General features: G+C 41.0%; 1 protein-coding gene and 1 long non-coding RNA gene across 2 annotated transcripts in view; one reads left to right on the forward strand and one right to left on the reverse strand.

The window, feature by feature from the left end:
- Positions 1-2,287, forward strand: part of LOC127020688 (uncharacterized) — an 18,105-nt gene extending 15,818 nt beyond the window's left edge. The window contains exon 4 of the long non-coding RNA XR_007767101.1: positions 1,748-2,287. This is a non-coding gene — a long non-coding RNA (uncharacterized LOC127020688). The remainder of the gene's footprint in view (positions 1-1,747) is intronic.
- IREB2 (iron responsive element binding protein 2) overlaps positions 1-18,166 on the reverse strand; it is a 26,049-nt gene extending 7,883 nt beyond the window's left edge. Inside the window, exons 1-14 of the mRNA XM_050903457.1 lie at positions 18,124-18,166; positions 16,634-16,723; positions 13,754-13,919; positions 12,416-12,553; positions 10,174-10,395; positions 8,421-8,490; positions 7,026-7,209; positions 6,379-6,518; positions 5,388-5,559; positions 3,930-4,030; positions 3,352-3,468; positions 2,282-2,441; positions 1,282-1,417; positions 488-572 (exon numbers count right to left, since the gene is read on the reverse strand). Coding sequence (XP_050759414.1) covers positions 488-572; positions 1,282-1,417; positions 2,282-2,441; positions 3,352-3,468; positions 3,930-4,030; positions 5,388-5,559; positions 6,379-6,518; positions 7,026-7,209; positions 8,421-8,490; positions 10,174-10,395; positions 12,416-12,553; positions 13,754-13,919; positions 16,634-16,723; positions 18,124-18,142 — 1,800 coding nt within the window. The 5' untranslated portion in view covers positions 18,143-18,166. The remainder of the gene's footprint in view (positions 1-487; positions 573-1,281; positions 1,418-2,281; positions 2,442-3,351; positions 3,469-3,929; positions 4,031-5,387; positions 5,560-6,378; positions 6,519-7,025; positions 7,210-8,420; positions 8,491-10,173; positions 10,396-12,415; positions 12,554-13,753; positions 13,920-16,633; positions 16,724-18,123) is intronic.
- Between the last annotated feature and the right edge of the window lie 3,372 nt (positions 18,167-21,538).

The following is a 21,538-nucleotide window of genomic DNA, read 5'->3' on the forward strand; positions in this document are numbered from 1 at the left end:
CAATTTAAAGGCACTTTGCTCTCTACCACTACCCTTCCTCCTTCTCCTCCTTTTCACTCTTGACCCTCTGATATGTTCTTCAGTCACTTCAGTGAACTCCTCTCCTGCCTTTTATTTCTTGTATTTTTCTTCTGCTTCACATGAGAAAAATGCTGCAGCTGTTTAGACACTGCTGGTTAAAATCACTCAAGCACATAGCTCTTTAAAACCCTCCTCTTCATTTATGGTACAAAATCTACACATTGCATCCTCCATAAGATTGGATCCTATGTATTTATCTTATAATTTATATCTGTATGCTACAAATACTATTTATTACATTTATTTTACATAGCAATGCATTACCATGGTCTCCCTCTGACAAGCAGATGTGCAAAAACATCATGCAAAGTCCAAACCAACAATAAAATATATTTTGCATGGATTACTGTATTTCTTGATTGCTTAAGTGGGTGAGAACCGTATTCAACAAGCCTTAGAGCTTTACCTGTTTTATTGCATTCCTGATGGCTTCTGGCAAAGGGGCAGTGTTTCCAACACAGGTTGAACACCCATAACCGACAACCTCAAACCTACATTGGAAAAAACCAATCAAGTAACACATTAAATTATTACAAGCAATTTGTTAGCAAAACAGCTTTTTCTTTTATTAGCAAGCACTACGAAGATTTTTTTTTTCCTTTGACAATCAGACCTTTTAGGAAGTGAACAGCAGACACTACATCTCACTGATGCAAGCAGGAAGATACAAGGTAACATTTTTGTAAGCGATCAAGATAAGTCAAATAAAATATCTCAAGATGTTGTTAGTTCCATAAGTAATGGCAAAGCAAAGGCAGTAACATTCCTCCCAGAGCACAGCCGGGCACTGTTACAGAATTATGAACATAATCTAATTGTTATTGCTACGGAGCAACCAAAAACATGCTAAATAACCCACAACAGCAGTGTTAAGAAAAGACTGTCCTGATAAATTTACATCCAGCTTCCACTTTTAAAATATATAAACAAGTGCATCCTGTCCTGTAAGACACTTACAATTAAGTAGATCGCTACTGAAAAAACAGAGCTCAGATGAGGCAGAGATCTACACATAGTGAATTGTAAGGTGGGAATAAAATGGAGTAGAATAACTTTAAGTCAGCAAGTAGTTACAATGACAATCTAGTAAGTTAAGAATTAGCCAGCCCAAAATGAACAGCAACCGTATTTATCAACCTGTATAAAACCCTTGTGTACTATTTTCCTAAAATGACAAATGAAGTAGGAGTCACAACTTACCCAAGCTTACTGAGGTATGGTAATACTCCACTTGAACTGAGGTAATGTGTAACCATTCCACTGCCTGGTGATAAACTTGTTCTTATGTAGGGCTTAACCACTAGGCCAGCTTCAACAGCTTTTTTGGCCAGGAGTCCTACAAAAAAAAAAAAAAAAAAAAAAAAGAGAGAGAGAGAGACAGAGAGAGAGCACACTTATGTTTTGTATATCCCTTAAAAGAACATCTATATGATGCTACCTTAGTTAAATTAAGCATAAAAAACCCCAGAAGATTAGTAGACCTTCAGTTTATTAAATTATTAAAGCAACTACTTGCCTGAATAAAGTTTCTTAACTCATAGCAATACCATTCAGGTTTCTGTTCCCATTCCTATAATGTAGATGTCCATTTTCTTTTCTATAAGAAAAATCTCTTTCCCATGTTCTGGTTGACAGCGCAAATGCATTTATTCTCCTTCTGATACAGGCCACACAGCCTCAAAGGGAGGCTTGCCTTGGCCAGAGGACCTCAAACGAAGAAAGCAAGATCTGACAGAGGATTAGCTGTTCTGGGAAAATTTGTATGCAGCTTGTGAAGGTACGGCACATACTCCTTAACTAGTGACTTCTTTCCAGACTCTGCAGCTAACTATAGTTCAAGCTACCAGCACCCAGGACGGAGTCAAAGCTAAAGCCCACCTCCTGCATCAACTGTGTCGCTGTGTGCATCCATCTGAAAAGAGCCCTAAAACTGGTTACCTCTTGAAATACTACCAAATGTAAATATTTTGTAATTACTATCATTAATACTGCTCTATGACACAAATTTTGAGATTGTATTATTGACAAGTAACTTTCATTATATAACCTCCAGAACATAAAACAAGTTTAAGGCTAAAAGTTTATAGTTTCAAAGCTTTAGGTCAAGTCATTACAGAGAATCTACAAAAGTGAAGGTAAAGGCTGTGTAAACATGGCAGCACCATTAAGATCAAGTTAGTTGTCACTAGTCACAACATACCTGCAGCAAGCATGACGGAAGGATTACAATTATTTGTACAGCTGATTACTGCAGCAATGACAATGCAGCCATGAGATAGCTTGTATTCATTTCCTTCATACTGAACAGGTACAATGTCATTCTGTTTCTCAACTGCAATCTGAAACCCTTTAACACCAGACTAGATGACAAAAATACATGTTAGCAGTTATTACGGTACAGAAAGTACGACATTACAGCAAGACCAAGTGCACCCTCGCTTTAAAATAATACTCAGCTGTCCCATTAGGAACCCTTCAACAGATTTTAAAAGCAGCCCTCAGTTTATGCCTCTCTCCATATATAGTAGTCTCATCCCGCTTTCTGCATCATTGCTTTAACTTTGCAACAATTGTGAACAAATGCCAGTCAAAGCATGGTTGATCCCACACTCATTTCCTGCTATACGTGAAAGAACAATCCCTTCCATGTACACATCTAATTCTATACAATATTTGTTTCTGAACTAGAAGCATACCCAAGATTTTAATTGGAAGAGGATGGTAACTAAAAGCAGACTACGTCAATTAACATTTCACGCCCTCCAGCACTCAGTCATCCTCCAGAGGTCCCTTTCAGTCTCAACCATTCTGTGATCCATGATCAGTTCATGATTTCTCTCTCCAGCACAACCGATCATTCTGTATTATACAGCTCATTACAAACCAGAAATGCTAAAACCAACAGAAAGAATTTTTAGAGTGTCTAAGTGTGCATGTTTCCAATACTGCTGCCAGTCTTCAACTTTAACGATAAACATTAAAAATGAAGATTCCTGTATTAGCTGCATTAGATACCTATGCATATTCCTAACCAAAAATACCACCTTCAGAGTAAAAACGTTTCCTCTGTGAAGTCAAGTTAAACTGTAAGCAAAAACCATTTGCTAAGTTAAGAACCCAGAACATTGATTAGCTACAAATCTTGGAAGTCTTTCTGCATCTCCTTTAAGATATGATGAGTTTTCTTTTCTTATGGTAATTCTGTTTTGAAAACCAAGTAAAACACAGCTGTTTAAAAAACTCTGAAAATGAGACATCAGTTGTACAAACCTTTTCATTTAAGCAGGCTTGGAAGTCACTTTTCATGTTATTAACAGCCACTCTATCTTGGGACCTCTTGGGGCCACTGACATATGGAATAATAGAACTTAGACTAATTTGCACTACCTGAAAAAAGAAACAGAAAAAGCATACATTATCAATCCCAGCCGAACATTACATCAAATATACTTGAGACACCCAGGACCTCTTTTGTTGAAAATTTGAATGTTCTGAGACATTAAAACTCCAGGCTTCCACTTTCAAGACTGCCCACTGTAAAAGGCTATTCAGCTTCTTCAAAGTGTTTCAGCACTACCCCTAACTTTTCTACCATCCGTAAGACTTACCTGGTCACGCAGGAGTGACAGGAATTCAGTATCTGTTAGTTGCCACGAATGCTATTGTACAGCCCTTCTTTCCCCCACCCCCTCTATATTTTGCAAACATACTCTGCTTCTCAAAATTGTGAGTTAATAAATGCAACTTATATTAAAGCAATGAAAATTACAGCGGGAGACAAAATTGTTAAATCAGCAGTAGTTATTTATTATGAGCAAACACACAGAAACAAGTCATTTCAAGCATACCTGGGAATACTCAGGTTCCCTGGAAGAACTGTCATCATTCCTAAATAACTTCACAGCTTTAAGATATGCTTCCATGACCTCAAGCTTGGCCTTATCAAAACCTTAGGAAGGTTATTTCAAACATGAGAAAAGTCACATTAAAAAAATAAACAAAACCACACAATTCTCAGAAATTAAGACTGTTTTAAGCATATCATCCAAAGTACTTTTTTTCAAGGCACACCACTTCCATACCCCAACCTCCAGGAGCTATTCAGGAATGACACACAAATTAAAATACTTTTTTAATTTTTTTTTTTTTAATTAGCTTAACTTTCCTTCTTTTAGCAAGGAACAAAATAAGCTGTTCCAACTCTAGCAGTTGTAACTCTAACTAAATTTACAGATTTGTCCCTGAAGTTCATAAAGCTTTTCTCTATTAAGATTTACTTGTTTAATACAGATCATGCGCTTAGTTGATAATAGCCAGTATTACTGGCTACTGTTAGAAAATGTTTCATTTGCTCTGCACTGACGAGACAAAACATGTTTGCTATTAAATTAAAAATGTTTAACTTGTATTTAAAAGTGAAATTTAAAGATTTCAGTTTCAGAAAGGCTTACTAATGTGAATGAGCTTTTTTTTGATATCTGTTACCCTGTGGCTTTCTCTGTTTGCAGTAGCTTGATAAAGAATTGACATCCTTCTAGCTTAGCTTGAAATGTCAGTGAAAGAGTGCTCTTCGAAGGAAAAAAATCATTGTGAAAAAAATCAGAAACGTGTTGTGATTGGTTTTGCAGTTTGACTTATTTCTAGTAATCATTTTAGATTTTGACTTTGTAGGGAATCTACAGGTGGTTAAGGGATTAATTTCATATCAAGACGACTTATATTCCACACACTTTTCAAAATATAAGGGAGAATTTTCTTAATACTTTTCTTTTAAAGCTTTACATATGCTTTCAAAAACAAGGACTCTGGATGTTGAAAAACAACATGATGGGAGTAAATCAGGTATTAGACAAACGAACCAGACTGGACACAAACCTCAAGTGCAGGTCAGCTATCCACATGCCAGTGTTGTGCATACAAAAACTACAGCCTCATTTAAATACATGGGATACGTGGAGACAAAAATAGGCCACAAGACAACGTCCGTGCTAATAAAGCAGGTAAATAACTCAGACCCAAATGCCACATACTAAGTGTCCCACAAAACTAGCCAACAGTAAATATGTATGGTACTATTTTTGTGGTAGGTATTACTCAGACACATGAGATTCTACAAGATAAAAGTTGTAGCCGAGTATATCCCATGACACAGCCTGTTACTGTACAGCAGAATTTTATACATTAAATCCATGTCAGAACTCTGCAGAAAATCACTGTTTAAGAACTACGGAGTTTTAGGCAAACAAACTATTGCCACATATCTAAAACACTATTACAATGAATCACTATTTTCATTTCATCTTTACCTGTATGCTTTAAGTGCTTCAATGTCACATTATCAACAGGGAAAAAGCTCAGCATAGCACCATATTCAGGACACATATTTGCTATTGTGGTTCGGTCTGCTACAGACAGCTGGGAAACTCCACTCCCAAAAAACTCAACAAATTTTCCAGCGACATCAGCTTGCCTAAGATGCTGTTTAAAAGAACACACAACAACATTTGTTATGTGAAGAGGTACAATGCAAGCTATGTTTGTTGCAACAATTCGCAATTAGCAAGTTATGAACCTTTAGAAGAAATAGCTGAAACCTCAAGGCCCACGTTTGCAAAAAAACCCAAGCCCCGTTAACATACTGGATTCTAAAAATCTATGCTGGAAGTTGGCGTGATAAAACACACCTTGACCTGCAACTGAGTTCTTCAGATTTCCTAGCTGAGAACAGATACGCACTTCTTAAGGCACCGTGCCAGAAAGAAGAATGTATTTTCAAAGCAAGCACAGCTGTTCAGTGCTTTGATGCTAGCTCTTCACCTACTAGAGCAGTGATGGCTTGTGCCACCCTGGCAAAACCCTGTCTTCAGAGAAGATTCTTGAGTTATACCAGCTTACAACCATAGATAGGTCTTGTGTCCTGCGGGAGTATTTTAGAACAAAAAGGGCATCCAGAAAAAGTTTCTGAGCTAGAGAAGAAGCCTACATGCTGTCAGCAGGAGGAAAACGGAAAACAGGGCTCCTCTCTCCTGCCCCCAACCCTGCACGCGCACTTTCTTTTTTTAATTATTTTTTAGTGAAAGAGGGCCTGTAAATAAACCACTATAGAGGGAAAAGAAAAAAAACCCAGTACTTTGGAGGACTATGAAATAAAAATGGTTAGAGATTATTTGTATCTTTCTGCACTGCCATGATTACAGGTATACTAAAAATACTCCCAGCATTTAAATCCGTTCTCAGACACCACTGGTAGAACTTGCAACAAACTTTGCTTTGTCTGAAAAGGCATCGAACTCTTACCTTTGTAATGCTTAGGACAATATCTATGGATGTAGCAAGTGAGCTGGCTGTGCCTGTCAGTTCACACCCAACCACCTCAGGCAAAGTGAGAGTAACTGGCATCCCCAGCATCACTGCTTCTGTTTCAATCCCCCCAACACCTGGAAGGAGAATATTAGGTTGCTTTTCATCAGTAAGTAACTAAGTATGCTGAGGTCCTAAAATGTAATAAAACCCTTCCTATTAAGCCTAAAGGCTACAGCAAGAAATACAGAAATTCTCTGTTAAGTATTTGTACATGAAAATAAAATCAAGCAAGACTACGGCTGAAGTTAGACTTCACAGTCAACCAGAAAATATTTTATATCTAAAATTAACTTCCCAAGAGAAAACACACCTTCATACAAATTTTATACTGCATGTACAAACAGCACTTATTTGAATATCAATTGGGTTTTGGCTATTTTCTCTTTAAATTACAAATAGCAGTTTCTCAATGGAAGGAAGCGTTAGCTGAGATTACTTTTAGACAAAAAACATTCTGAAGAATAATTCAAGACAGAGTTTGTTATGCTTGAGATAGAAATATCCAGTGGGAAGAAAGTATTTCTCAGTAATGCTTTAGAATGCCTTTCAAAGTGCTATCAGGTTCTTCTTAGCATACTTACCCCAGCCCAAGATACCCAAGCCATTTACCATGGTTGTATGAGAATCTGTGCCAACCACGCTATCTGGATATAGGAAATCTTTAACTTCAAAAACAACTCTTGACAAATATTCCAAGTTAACTTGGTGCGCCATTCCAGTCTCAGGTGGAATTATGGAAATATTCTTGAAAACCTTTGAACTCCACTGTAATTTTTCCAAAATGAGAAAAAGAGAGTTGCATTTTTTCAAAGGTATATTCAATTCTTAGAACATAACTAAAAAGACAAAACTAGTACACAATAAAACAGTACTTGCTATTTACGCAAGTGGCTTTTGCTCATTTGTCAAACAGAGGTACGTGATCCCCTTGGATTCTATACATTCTTAATCATCAACAAAGCCATTCATTCAATTCCTGTTGAAGGTGGAATCAATAATTCATACCTACCTTTCAAAAGCAGGGCAGCATAAATCTCGTACCTCCCAGTTCACACAACTGATTTCAAGCACAGCTAAGACTAGTATTGAGACAACAGAACCTAAGCACTTGTATTTATAGCAGAATTTCATTTAGGTTTTACACTCCTGGATGAGACTGAAGATGCCATTTAGAAAAGCGTCTTGCTACATGCAAACTCAGGATGCTAGATTGAAAAAAGCTGACACGGAAACTTGTAACAAGATTCAGCTTGGCAGTTTCCCTCTTTCATAATGTAAAAGCTAATTTGCAACTTTCAGAAAGAAACCTCCTTGTCTACCCATACGAAAAGATTTTTACATCATTGCACTGGATTCCTAAACCATGTTACATTAGCGGATGAGGATCAAATACCAATGTCGCAGATCCCTGGCTAGCGACAAAGAAGCCGATGTTCACCACACAAGACTTCCATTAAAAACAAGTTTACTAGCACTGCTGCCTAGTTTGAGAGCAGCAATGTCTCAGCACTGGCCTCTGCTCAACACTTCCACTTCCAGTAAGATTTGCAACAGAAGTATGGGTAAGTGAACCTTTTATCCAGAAACTCACTGTGACCTAAGGCACTGAGCTCATTAAAAAGCATTAAAAAGACTAATGCTTCATAAATACCTACTTTGTCCACTACCTTCACACTGACAAGAACCAAATCAAAGTGTAAACTTTTTCAAGTTAGAATTACAAAAAATTATCTCCCCTTTAAGTGACACCTAGATTTAGAACTTCCGCTGCCTAACAATTGTTAGATTCAAAGTCACAAACCACGTTATTAGCCAATTTTCTGTTCCCATATTAAATTCAGATTTGAGAGTCTGACGTTTCCAAATGATTACATTTAATTTATCATCTAAACCTGAACACTGGCAGACGAATGGAGCAAGCTCTTAAAACAACCAAACCACAACACAATACAAAGCCCACAGGTAGAGAGACATACCTTAAAAAATTGAAGCCTCTCTCTATTTCTGCCAAATTCCATCTCTTGATTTTTCAACACTGTCTCTGGCCTAGGAAGATATCAAGTTTACGAGCACTGTCACAATCTATTTCAAATTACGGAAGAACAAGTTGTTATTTTTGCTTGTTTGACGAAAGACTCATTTAAGCCTGCAGCACAATTTGAAGCGGTTTATTAGAACAAAGATAATTCCTTCCTTGCAGCAAGCTTTCTGTAAACAGTGAAAAATAAGTGATTTCATCTGTGCTGTGCTTGAGAACATTTATTCTAGGTATAGTTTGCCTAAAGCATTTGATCTCAAACTCATTTTAAGAGATCTATTCCAAGCATGTACTACAATACACAGAAGCTTTTTTTTCCCCTCATCAGTAGTCTTACAGGTTGCACACCTCAAAATTCCATACAGTAAAGAACGAAGATGTTCACTAGTTCACGTAAAAACACTCTCCATGTTCAGTACTGGCCCTTTAGCAACTGAGTAGAACATCAGGGCAATTGTTAACTATCCTCCATTTCTGTATTTTTTGCCTCCAAGCCACAATTTTTTCTGCACAAGTACTCATCAGTACAGTCTTACAAAACAAACCACCTTTTCTTAATAGGTGTTATTTATCAAGATACTGATCCTCATTACGAAGGAGTAATCCATAATTTAAGAGGAATAACCTCTACTTTGAGAAGGTGGACAAGGAAGGGAACATGCTTGCTTTGTACCAGGAAGGAAGTCCTCAATATTCTAGAGATGTACTTTACATCACGACCCTTCCCTTTCTTCTCTGCAGTGTCAGAAGGTTAGCGGCTATACTGCTTTGCAAAGCCCCAAGGGGTAGTCATCACTCACACTGCAGCTTAATAAATACCACTGCGTTTTGCTGTCAGAAACATCAATATTGCTGAGAACATCACTAATTCTGCATTCCTACACCTGTACTGAGCAGGAATATTTGTGTATCTATAAGTTACCATGACAATCAGCATCATATCACTGTGGGATACTGATTTGGTCAGCTTTTAAATTCTACACCTGCCCGGCACAGGCAGATAGGGATCTGAACAGTCTATCAGGCAAGAGAGGTGGCAGCTGAAAGAGGAGGATGATTACATGTAATTGTCATAGATGGAATGGTATGCAATGATCTGTCAATAATATTGAAAATCTGGAGAAGGCAGATCGATGAGGTTCCCCTGGGCCATTACATAGAGGCAGGATATTCATTGAGTTTCAACTCAATGATAGATGGACTGAGAGATTCCATAGAAGCTAGGGGATGATGTCTAGGCTAGTTCTTAGTTGTTCTTTAAGAGCCAGAGACTTCTGAAAAGTTCTCACAGAAAAACTAAAGTTTACTTTTAGAAATTTATCAGCGCTTCATTGTTTTACTCACTGATATTTACTTTGTAACATACAGAGGATTACTCCTATGCTCTGTTGTCCCTGTAAAGAAACAAGGGAAGTCTCAAAATTTAATTTAAAAATCACAGCCATGAGTCACACAGTTGGCCATCTGCACTGTGTTTAGTAAAGCCCTTCTTGTAAAAAATTTATTGTAGACTAATTCAAATCTGCTACATCAGACCACCTTCTAGATGCTGAAACCTGTCTATGGCACACGTGAAGAAGAGTACAGAAGGATGTTCAGAGAAAAAAAAAAAATCACATCTCTGAACTGTCACAGGCAGTGCTTAAGAACACAGAAGGGTACAAATAATTAAAAAAAGGAAGCTTTCATACTCAGGCACCGGCTGAAGATGGAAAGGACAGAGGATAGGTGTGTTCTCAATCTGCGCAGAAAATTGTCCTGAGTTGCGACTCGAATCTCCAGCGCTACACGGCCCCTTGCAGCCAGTCTGACCCCTGCAAGGTAGCTTCCGAGGCTGTGCTTTAAGTGGAGAAAGCTTTGCCATCGGCTTCTGTGAATCACCACCTCCAGGATTCGGAGCATTCTGTATTGCACTGCAACATGAAATGGAAGAATAATTTAGACATTAGGAATTTTGCTCTTTTTTTTTTCCCTTTGTTTTTTGCAATCCCTTCAACAGATTATAAAATATTATCTGAAAAAAAAAAGTTATCTTACTACAACCCTGTTGCAAAATAAACTGTCACTGGATACACTTAGTTAAGTAATGTAGTATGGTAATAAGTAAGCGAACAGAACCGGATCATCTGAAAGATTAACACCAGATAAACAACTCCTTCAATTTGTTCACAACAGACCAGAAATCTTTATAAATAATGTTGCAAAGGCTAAACTCAGGGTTTTAAACTTCGGAGGTGTGGGTAGAGCCTCATCCAAGTGGTGGACTTGCTGAATATGTTTCTTTTTTTAAGACAGTGCTGTACATGTTCTGTTAAATCCACAGAGGAATGATTACAGACAAAGCTTTCTCAAGGACAGAAACGTAACTTTATTATTTAATTAGGCTTTTTATACAAATTCTCAAAGGCTCAGATAAACTTTATACACTATTCAAGTCAGAAGACGGAAAAGTACGTGTTTTTTTAAAATAAAGTCCATATAGCATGCTCCCCTCTATTTGTGCAATATTCAGGCTTCACATGAGAGCAAAGAAAGCTTGTTGTAAAAAATGAATGACTTTTTAACCTCTCAATATTTACCAAATCATGGATTTGTAATTAAAGCCATTGCTTTCTTCTGCTTTAGAAACACAGAAAGATACTTAGTTATCAAATTGCAGGATATTGCATGGCCTCAGCGGATACCTTGTCTAAATCCCAACTTAGTCCAGGAGCCTCTGATCAGCAGGAGATGGTGGCTATATAAAAGCAGCACAAACCATCCTGTAGCAAAGGGTTTCTTATCACAGGCCAGCAGCTGCTGAGATCCTGTAAGCTTTCCAAAAGTGAAACTACAGAAGCCGGATTTATCATTACAAAGCAGCATGTTGAGACCTCTTGCCAACACTTGGTCTTTCTGATAATTTTAGGCTAGCCTAATTGCAATTGAATCAGCTGTCCCTCCAGACACAAGAATGGACAGACCACAGAACTGAAACAACACATACGCAACACAACAAAGGATTTGTAGCTTCTTGCTCTTCTAATACTAACCACACTGAAATCCTGTATGTATTTGGAAGGTCTACAGAAATGACTCATACACCCATGTCCATTTGACCACAGGCTTTTTCCCCATGAACTTTTAAAATTCCCAAAGCGCTTGAGCAATTTACACAATTCTGCATGAACCTGAAAGGCTCCATGATGGAGGGGCAGGGGAGAAGGTGGAGGGGAGCTGCATTATTTACTGTTTTCTTCAGCAAACACTGAATAAAACGTGAGTTTTTCCTCTTCTGCAGTATTATGTTTCTAGCAAAAGGCAGCCCCAGGCTGTTTTCGTCACATTACTGCCTGTCAGAAAAGGAAAACCACGCTGTTAGTTTTCCAGTCCCAATACTTTTCCAGACTCCTACAAGTACACTCCTCTCTCTGCAAATATATGCAGCCTTTTTTAATCTGTTGTAAAATCCAGGCCCATAGAAAAAAATCAGTCATAAACTACGGCTTGAAATGACAGTCTTTCAATATGTCCAGCAGGATTGCAAGCCGTTTCTCTGGAGCTGTGTCAAGGCAGTCACGTTTAAAAAAAAGTTTTGTTTAACATTAACAGTAAAAACAAGGCAAAGCAAAATTACAAACGCCCTCTGCCTCATTCTCTTAAGACATATTATTTTCGGGAAACCATGACAGATCCAGTTATTTCAGCAATCTCTTGCCCAGAATTTCAGTTGTCAGTCAGCTTCATCCGTAACCCCTCACAACCATTCTTTCTCTCCTTCAAGAGTGGTATTTTATCCATTTTTATCCAGACCTCTTTCAGATACCATCAGGTCTAGTTTCATGGATCCACGCGTGACAAATTATTTGATGGGATAGCACCAAGACCAGAGTGAATCCATACGTCAGTATCAGACAAGAATATGTGGTTCATCAAAAAAATGAGGTACGTTACCATTTGCTGAAATCAATCTGCAGAGAATGGTCAACAGTGAGATCAGTCGGGCAGGCAGGATTGACTTTCACAGGGTCTCCTCCAGCATTTCTCACAGCTTCCCTCATGGCAGCAAAATCCACCATTGCTGGAATTCCACTAACAGACAGAAAAACAAACCAGTATAACATGGGACATTAACTCACTAAAATATACAAGCTTCTTTTTAAGTCTAGATCTACCTAAGTTCTATTGCAGATAATAAACCCCTACTATTCTATTCTCTAAACTTTAAAGAGCTTGAAACATTTTTAAAAGTCAATGGAGTTGGTACTCATTCACAACAAGCAACAGCATGTTTGAAGATAACACACCAAACAAGAACATAGGAACATCTCAAAAAAGAGAATTCTATTTCTCCTTTGTCTTGCTATGCTTCTGAAGTGTGATGGTACTTTACTACAGAACTAATTTTTAGATACTTATTACCTTTGCGATAGAACCTTGCTATGCAAACAATGCTCGTGCTATACATTGTAACACCTCAGCATGTATTATTACTCTTCTTACAGAGTCAGCCATTGCTGAAGCTCATAGCATTTTACAAAAATATCCTTGTTGCTATTACGTAGGTAAGTGTACCCGAAGTACAAAACTGAGGAGGACAATGTTTATATAACACAGCACTATATAAATCTTCCTGACTTTGCTTGCTAAGCAGAAGTTACCTCATTTTTATTATTAATATCACAATTCCTTTTTTTAATTATCTCACTTCTTGATAAATATATAGTTAATGAGTCAGCGAAACAGCTTAAATTTAATATTTGCAAATTGCTGGAGGACTGCCCTTTTAGCTATGCCATACTCAAATCACAAAGAAAGTTAATATCCTAAGAGACTTCTTTTTAAATCTATGTATTATTCATGGATTCAGTTGGATTACATATACTTGTGGAGTAAGCAATATTTAATCTTCAGTTATCTCAAGCAAGAATTCTATATATTTCAATGAACTGCCAACCATCTGGCTACAGCCAAAATGTCACCACTTCCACTTGTGTTTTGGCTCTTATCCTGTAAAGCGTTCCCTGTAGGCCAACAGCTTCAGCCTCGCCAACCTGCACTAAAAGCAGGGTACCCTATGGAACAACTCCTGTCCTTGCATCCCATGGAATTATCATGAGGAATCTACTGGATAGCAGCAGCAGTGCACAGGCTTCTATTGAGAAAAAGAGATACTTCAGCATCAAAAGGCTAGGCGCTATTTATTTTCAAGCCAAAGAATTGTACATACAACTCAGCGAGTTTACACAGACCATTTCAGTGTTTTTGGTGCACACACACACACACACTTACGTAAAGTCTTGAAGAACAACTCTGGCAGGACAGAAGGGCACTTCAACATTATTCTGTTTTGTTTTCCAGTCTAAGATGTTCATAGCATCTGTTTCTTTCACTAGGAAGCCATCACAGTTACGGATACTGGATTCAAACAACACTCGTATGGAATAAGGCAGAGTATCTAGGGTAAAGCAAAGTAACTGACTGAATTAGTGCAACACCTTCAGCTTACATAGCTTCTTAAAAATTACAACCTCACATTTCTAAAGAATTCCACTTTGCTAGGGATTGGAAGGATGAGAGCTACAGGAGCCTGCTTTTCCAGTTGCCTTTGGGTTTGATCTTCGTTACACAATATGGAACAGTGAGTTGCACAATGTATATGTTGCAGAAGATGAGTTATCATATGGGATTCGAATGGAAGATACCAATGGCTTGACTGCACTCTGTTAAGACAGTGACATTTAAGAAGGTATGCTATGCTGGCAGGCGAGAGATGCAAGGAATCTAGAGGTGGGATTACTTATCAGAGTGGGTGAAAAGCAACAACAATTAAGATATTCAAAACTATTTTTTTAACTGCAAATGTCACCACTTTTTTACTTGAGCTATCTAGCCAAAAACATCCAATGTCAGAATACTTTTTTTTTTAAAAACAATGATTTGAAGACCAGAAACTATTCTGCCACGTGCCCTAAAATTAAACACATTTCATAAAATATAAAGAAGAATGACATTTCACTAAATACAACTTCAGTTAGTTTGTTACTGATCTGAATTAAAGTATTGACTAGAAGCAGCTTTCTGGCACAAAATATTTAGGGAACTTGACATGAGAATGAAAAAAGTGGGAGGAGAAAAAAGCAGCAGATGTCACTATTCACTGCAAACAAACAAACAAAAAAATCAAGATTAATTCACATTTCTCCCCAAATCCCATTATTTTCAGCACCATTCAAGCAGATAAATGACTTTATGAGAACAGTGAGAAATATAAAAAAAGTTAGTTGGAAGAAGAGGGTGAAACAATTAAGTTCAGGCTTTAATAAAAAAGTTAGATTTGGTGGTCTCAACCTAATCCAGAGGTTTGTCCACAAACTATTAATATAGGATTTGCTGACTCTGTTCTCATCATGTGTGTCTCTCAGATATTATCCACTGTTTTCTAATTAGACAAGTCACTCAAAATAATGTAAGAATGTCATCAAAAACATGTCTAATCAGCTGTAATGCCACCACTCACTTTATTTAAAAGCCAAGTTACCGGAAGAAAATTGTTTTGCCTTCTCTTGGATTACAAATAATAGGCAGTGCATCCTTACAGTGATAAATCTAACTGTTCAACGGGCTGCTTAGCAGCCACCAGCTGTGGAGAAGCGCCTACTCCTCTCTATTAGGCACTAGCTAGCTCCCATCTGCAATATTGTGAGTAGTTTTGGGCTTCCCAGGATACAGGAGATCTCAAGAAATGAGGTCACGTCCAGCAAAGCGCCTTCTAAGATGGTTATGGGGCTGCTGTACCTGACACACAGGACCAGCTGGGAGACCTGGGTTTGCTCACGCTGAGAAGAGAAAGCTAAGGGAGCTAACTGTAGTCGTCCACAACCTAATAGGAACTGCAGAGAAGGTGAGGCCTGACTTCTCAGAAGTGCACAGTGAAAGGACAAAAAAAAAGTCACAAGGTGCGGAAAGGGACACGGTGAGTGGATACAAGGAAAAAGAAGTTCACAGGGAAGGTGGTTAAGCACAGGATCAAGAGACACGGTGGAATCTCCATCCTCGCAGATTTGCGGAGCTCAATCGAGAAAGACTCTCCAGGTTAGCTCTAGTCCCAGCAAGAGGCTGGACAAAGCCACAAACAGAAGCATTCCACCTCCTTCTTATGTGCTTATCTGAAAGATGAACTTCGTTATTACAAGTAGTAGAAATCTGCAAGAGCACACAGCTGTTGCACCAAGTTTCAGCAACCACTGTGCACTAGCTCCCCTCTCTCTTCCCTTCAAACAACAGGGAAGTAATTACTGCTGTCAAATATGGGTTTAAAGTGAAATATCCACTGGTAATTTTTTAGTTAAGAAACACATCATGAATTCTGCGAATACAGGAGTGTAACTCAGACCTTGCAAAACTGAAAAAAAAAATCCCAAATACCTTTAATATGTACCTCAGGTAAGTATTTTAGGAGTTTAACATGAAAGCAAAGGAAGAGAATAATGAAAGTATGTCTTGATTATTTGCAAGAGTGAAGCCTATTCCAGCTGTCACCAATCTATAGCTCTCTCCATCTGCATGCATTCCCCTCCCTCATCACATGTGCACATACTTTTTATTTTTTAAAAGTCACCCAGACACAGAGACTCAATAAAGTCTTTTTGGCACATACCACTTAGCGTTATATTACATACTAACGACATGCTGAGATTAAGCAATTGTATGAACACCACAAAACCTCATCTTTCTGCAGCAACAGCAGTGGAAGCTATGTTCTAGTAAACGGACAGTTACCCACTATCTGAAGTTGCCGGTAAGGTGAAACTAGAACACCAAGAAGCAGTACAAAATTATAGTAAAAACTATATTTATTTTTGAAGTACTACATAGGAGTTCTCTGTCACTTGATTTTTTCCAAAAGAGAAATTATTCTGATTTGGAGTATTGCCAAAAGCTCCAGCAACACCTATACTTTCTCCCTTACCAAAAAAAAAAAGCTACATGAAGTATTACCCCCTACCAACTTCATAAAGCAATAACAGATTGGAAAACTATAAGCTTTCAAATACACCTATAAAGAATTCACATGTTGACAACTGTGTCTCCTAACATTTTACAGCAGTAAGTGGTGCGTGTTTACTGCTGGTACCATCCTAATTACAAACAACTAAAAAGTATCATTACCATACTTGGCGCCTCCAAGCTTTGAGACATTGTAGAACTTCTTTTGTGGATAGTTTCCTAATGCTTCAATTACGGGCTGGTAAGGGCTTCCTGGGGGGGAAAAAACCAAGAAAAGTTACAGCCATATAAGAATGGAAGGTCTGAGCACTGATAGAGGACTCGTAAGAACAGCTTTTTATTTCTAATTTTACCAAAAATAAGGTTCCTCTAGGACTTTAAGTAAATCGTAATATGGAAAGGCTTCTAAATGGATTGACACACCTAATGATGTAGATGTGTGACTAAGATGAATTTTTGAAGTATCTGTAATACTAGATATATACAGGTCATGCAAGCAATCAGCATAGTCACACGCCTGAATACGTTTGACCTTTATTGTCTCAGTTTACCATCTACAAAACAGGATAAATGCACCTCACCAACTCAGATAAGACATACAGGTTTTAATATAGTAGAAAACATAAAGCATTACGTGCCAGGCTAATGACAAGCAAACAAAAGACAAAAATAAACCTCATAACAGCTATTAGATGGAGAGAATAAATAACTTCTTAAGAAAAGAAGCAGTGGTTGACAAAAAAAAATTAATTCAATTGCTAGTAAACTAAAGGGACAGTGCCAATGATATACTCCCTCAGGCCTGAAGAACTTCATATAGTAAAAGTTCAAGGAAATAAAATCTAGATTACAAACAGTGGGGAAAATGGTGTTAGTTCTGACATCACCGAGCTGCTCCTGTAAAACACCAAACGTCGGGTCTGCAGCAGAACACTTACCCTTTGTTTGCTTTGATCTTAATACACTACAGTGACACTTCCATTGCAAAGCAAATGCTACATCATCAACAGCTAAGAAAAACTGCGTCACTTGACCACCCAAACAATTAACATGTCCCCCCCCAATTAAGCCGAATACCGTTCAGGCCTCAGCCGTACGAGCAGGCACCTTTATGGGCACGACATCCCTCGCTCGCCGCAGCGTTTGCGGCAGAGGGAACCGAAAGAGGGACAAAAATGGTCGTCAGGAATAACGGGAGGCCCGGCGGGACGGGCTTACAGCCGCGGCCAGACGCCCCGGGCAGCCGACGACGAGCGGGCGGGCCCCGAAGCCGGCCCCGCCGCCGCCGAGAACAAAGCGCCTCCGGGGGCGGTAACGGGCCCGGGCGGGGGGCGGCGGGTGCCCCAGAGCGGGGCGGGGGGGGGGAAAGCCGCCCGCTCCTGCCCGCCGCAGGCCCGGGGCAGCGCTCCCGCACAAAGGGCCGCCGGCGGTCGCGCAACAGCGCCGGGGGGGAAGGAACAGCGGAGCAGGAGACGTGAACCACCTCACATCGCCGGGAGCCGCGCTCGGGTCGGGACGGACCGGCCCCGCTCCGCCGCCGCCGGCCGGCCGGCGATGGCCCAGGCCGCGGGGGTCCCGCCGGTGGGGTAGCGGCGGTCCCTGGAGGCAGCCGCGCGGGCGGCGGTGACGGCGGCGGGCCCGCTCCCACTGACCTGGCCTGACAGAGTCCATCGCTGGCGACCATATTAGCTCTGCGGGGGGGGGAGCGGGGGGCCAGGGGGAGCTGGCCCGGGCGGGGCGGCCCCAGCTCTCGCGAGACTGCGCCCAGCGCCCCGCGGAGGCGGGGCGCTGGGCGCAGTCTCGCGAGAGCTGGGGCCGCCCCGCCTCCGTCTCCCGCCGCTCGCGAGACCCGCCGTAGCGCGGCGGGGAAACGGACACGAGATCTCGCGAGGCTTTGCGGAGAGGGCGGAAGTAGCCAGGTGAGGGAAGCCGCCTGCTCTCGCGATACTTGTGAGGCCGATGACGAAGGCAGCGGGGGCGGAGCTGCCCTCCGGGAAAGCGCTTCGAGCTAGGGGCGCCTGCGGGCACCGCCTATTGGCTGCCGCCCCGGCGACGTGCGGCCCCACGTGATGTGGCTGCGGCTAGCGCGGCGGGGCGGGGCTCGGCTTCAGTCGGTCCGCCCCGGCTTAACGGTCTGTCGGGCAGCGGCCGCCGGCGGGGCCTTCCCGTGCCCGCGGGACTTGCCCGCCCGCCGCCCGCCGAGCCGAGGCTGGTGTCTGTGGGGCCGGGGCGCCTCTCCGCAGCCCCTGGGCTCGGCCCCGCGGCACGTGGGCTTGTAGGGGCCCGGTGAGGCCCGGGTGATGGTGCCTCACGTCAGCTGCCGAGGGGTGTCACAGCAGCCCGCGCTGGCGCAAGCCGGGCCTGCGGTGCTCGTGGCCTGTTCCCTAGCCCCACAACCCCGTCCCTCCCACCAGCAGCAAGTGGCCGCCCGAGCTGGAGCAGGCTGCAGCCCTGGCTGAGGGGCTCTTCCGGAGGTGTTGGAGGCTTGCAGTGGATTGAAGTAAAGCGCTGTACCAAGGCTGTAATGCTTTTCACAAGAGAACATCGTTAGGCTGAAACTGAATTAAGGATACCCGTTTCCTGCAGCGTTTACCAGTGTGCCCTGCAGACACGGGAGCACTGCAGCAGCGCTCCAGAACTCATGTTACATTGCTCTTTGCTGCAATTCATCATGTTCTTGCCTTCCGCTGCTAAGATGGCATAGGATGGCCTTTGAGGAAATAAACAAGTACTAGCAAACCCTTCCCAGGGCAGAGCATTAAAAACCCCCATGAACCGATTGCTGATGCAGAGCATTAACGTCACCAACAGGCTGCACTGGAAAGAGTGGAAAGACGTGTTGTCATTCTGTCACACAGCCGGGCTTAACCTTACTTTGGTCTTAGTTTCTGATGCTAGATTTCTTTGGAAGGTTTTTTTCCTTTCATATTTTTCTTCTTTTCTTGCTTTCAAATGATGATCCTTTTTCATAGCTGGATGATGGAATTTTATTTTTGTCTTGATCTTCAGTGCAACGGTGGCGGTACATGAGGTCACACTCACAGTGGTGACCAAGTCAAGTAATACTAGTTTCTCCAGCCTATAAGACATAGATAATATCTAGGGTTTAGACACTAACGCAGCCAGAACTCATCACCAGGCTCAGGCAGCCAAGAGGATTACCAAAAAAATGTCTGTGACTCGGCCTCTAATTGATCCATTTTCCCTTTTGCCTGCATCTGTTTTGACCTAAACTGCCATTGCCTTCCTGAACTGTGACAGAATGACTTGACACACTGATTGCAAAAGTTATACTCAAAACTGCATGAGCAACCATAATTCTGGCATCTTTTTACCTGTTCTAGATTGCAGTGATGTCTGGCATATCTTTCAGAGACCGCAGGCAGAAGGAACTAGGTCGGTGGGAAGGAAGGTGGTGGAGAATGTGGCCGAGACATGTCTAGAGGAGCTCCCTCAATTCAGTTGCATAAAGCATGTTCAGGATGCCAAAAGCTGTCTGTTTCTTTGAACAGATTATTTGTGTGTAGCATCTTGTTTATAGCTTTTACCCGTGTTGGATCAGCGCAGTCATTTTTCCTGACAAAGCTCAGACAAACAGTGAGGGCTGCAGCCTAATATCTTGGTGCAAAGGGCAGTTTTACCCTCTGCTCCCCAGCGCACGCAGCTGCCTCACACGTGCTGGCCACGTGTTTGCTCCCAGAGGACTTTGGCAGGAGTTTCTGGGGTCAGTGCTGGGAGGTGCAGTGACGAGCAGATGAAGTGTTGGCAGACAAATGATGGCGACTTTGTCTCTTGACAAATTCAGATCGGATGCATCTCCAGGCACGTTCTGCACCATCACTGACCCGCTTGTTTTCCTTTGTGAAAGAAACCTCTAGTCTCACGGGGCTGAGTCCAGAGGATGCCAGTGACAAAATGACTTCTGGTTACCTTCCACCGTTGGCTGAAGGCTGACTTTGGTGGGTCAGGTACATCCAAGGAGAGGAATTTTAGGGAGTATGAAGTATTTCTTGTTCACATGCTGAATCCTTTAGCACCAAATGTTTAGGGTTTTGTGCCCTTTTTCCATATCAGACAGATTTCTGGAAAGCAAATCCCATATATATTTGGTTTTAACACAATGTTTGGCCATTTGATGTTTGGCTTTTAATTTACACTAAAAATTTTCTTTTTCTTTGCTTATTAGCAGCAGGGCTACCACAGTGTTCTGCATAGTAGGTTTTTTATGCGTGATTCTTTTAGAATCATGGAATCCTTTAAGGTGTTGTGTAACCATCTAGGAAGAAAGAAGGTTTTGCAGTTTCCAGAATGTTTTCTCCATTTCCCAGCTGGGATCCAACATCCTGAAATAAGTAACATTCAAGGGAGAGCTTATCCAGAAAAAAAACGGAGATAGGTATTGCTGGTTTGTAATTAGAGCGGACAGAAGCAGGCTAAATGGGAGTGTCTCAGTGAAGAAGAGAATGTGAATAGAAGGAATTACTTTGTGCATATCTGCGAAAGGCAGTCACAACATAGAGAGAATTTCAGTATTGTTGTTCACCATATTTCAGCCTTCAAACAGAGAAAGCAGTTTTGTTGTGGAAAAAGCTGAGCTAAATAATGCTCTCAGGTCTGTGTTCCACAGCAGTATAATATAAAAGAGAGACCATACCAAGACAGAAAGAGAGAACCCAATGTAAGGCAAGACACTTTTCTAGTTGTGCCTTTCTTTTTCCTTCCTCCCTTTTTCTATAAAGATGGGTGAAAGACAATAGCAGGAACAACCAGACAGCACCCACACCATACATTCCTCTCCAGGAGAAGCAGGTTGGTCCAACAGTTTGAATTACAGGCCTTTGAATCAAATTGCTTCTAATCCTGGCTACACACAGACTTCCATATGACTGTTGTATTTAGAGCTCGAATGCAGTAAATCTTACACAGTTCTCCTAAGGCAGTGAGAGATCTTTGGAGGAGGAGAGTAAAACTTAATTTTCATCCTTAGCTATAGATGAAAAAAATAACACAGCAACTGAAGGGTTTTTTTCCCCATGAGTGAGTTTAGGAGATTTAGAATGAAAACTT

This window comes from Gymnogyps californianus, chromosome 11, assembly GCF_018139145.2.
Source record: "Gymnogyps californianus isolate 813 chromosome 11, ASM1813914v2, whole genome shotgun sequence".
Lineage (NCBI taxonomy): Eukaryota > Metazoa > Chordata > Aves > Accipitriformes > Cathartidae > Gymnogyps > Gymnogyps californianus.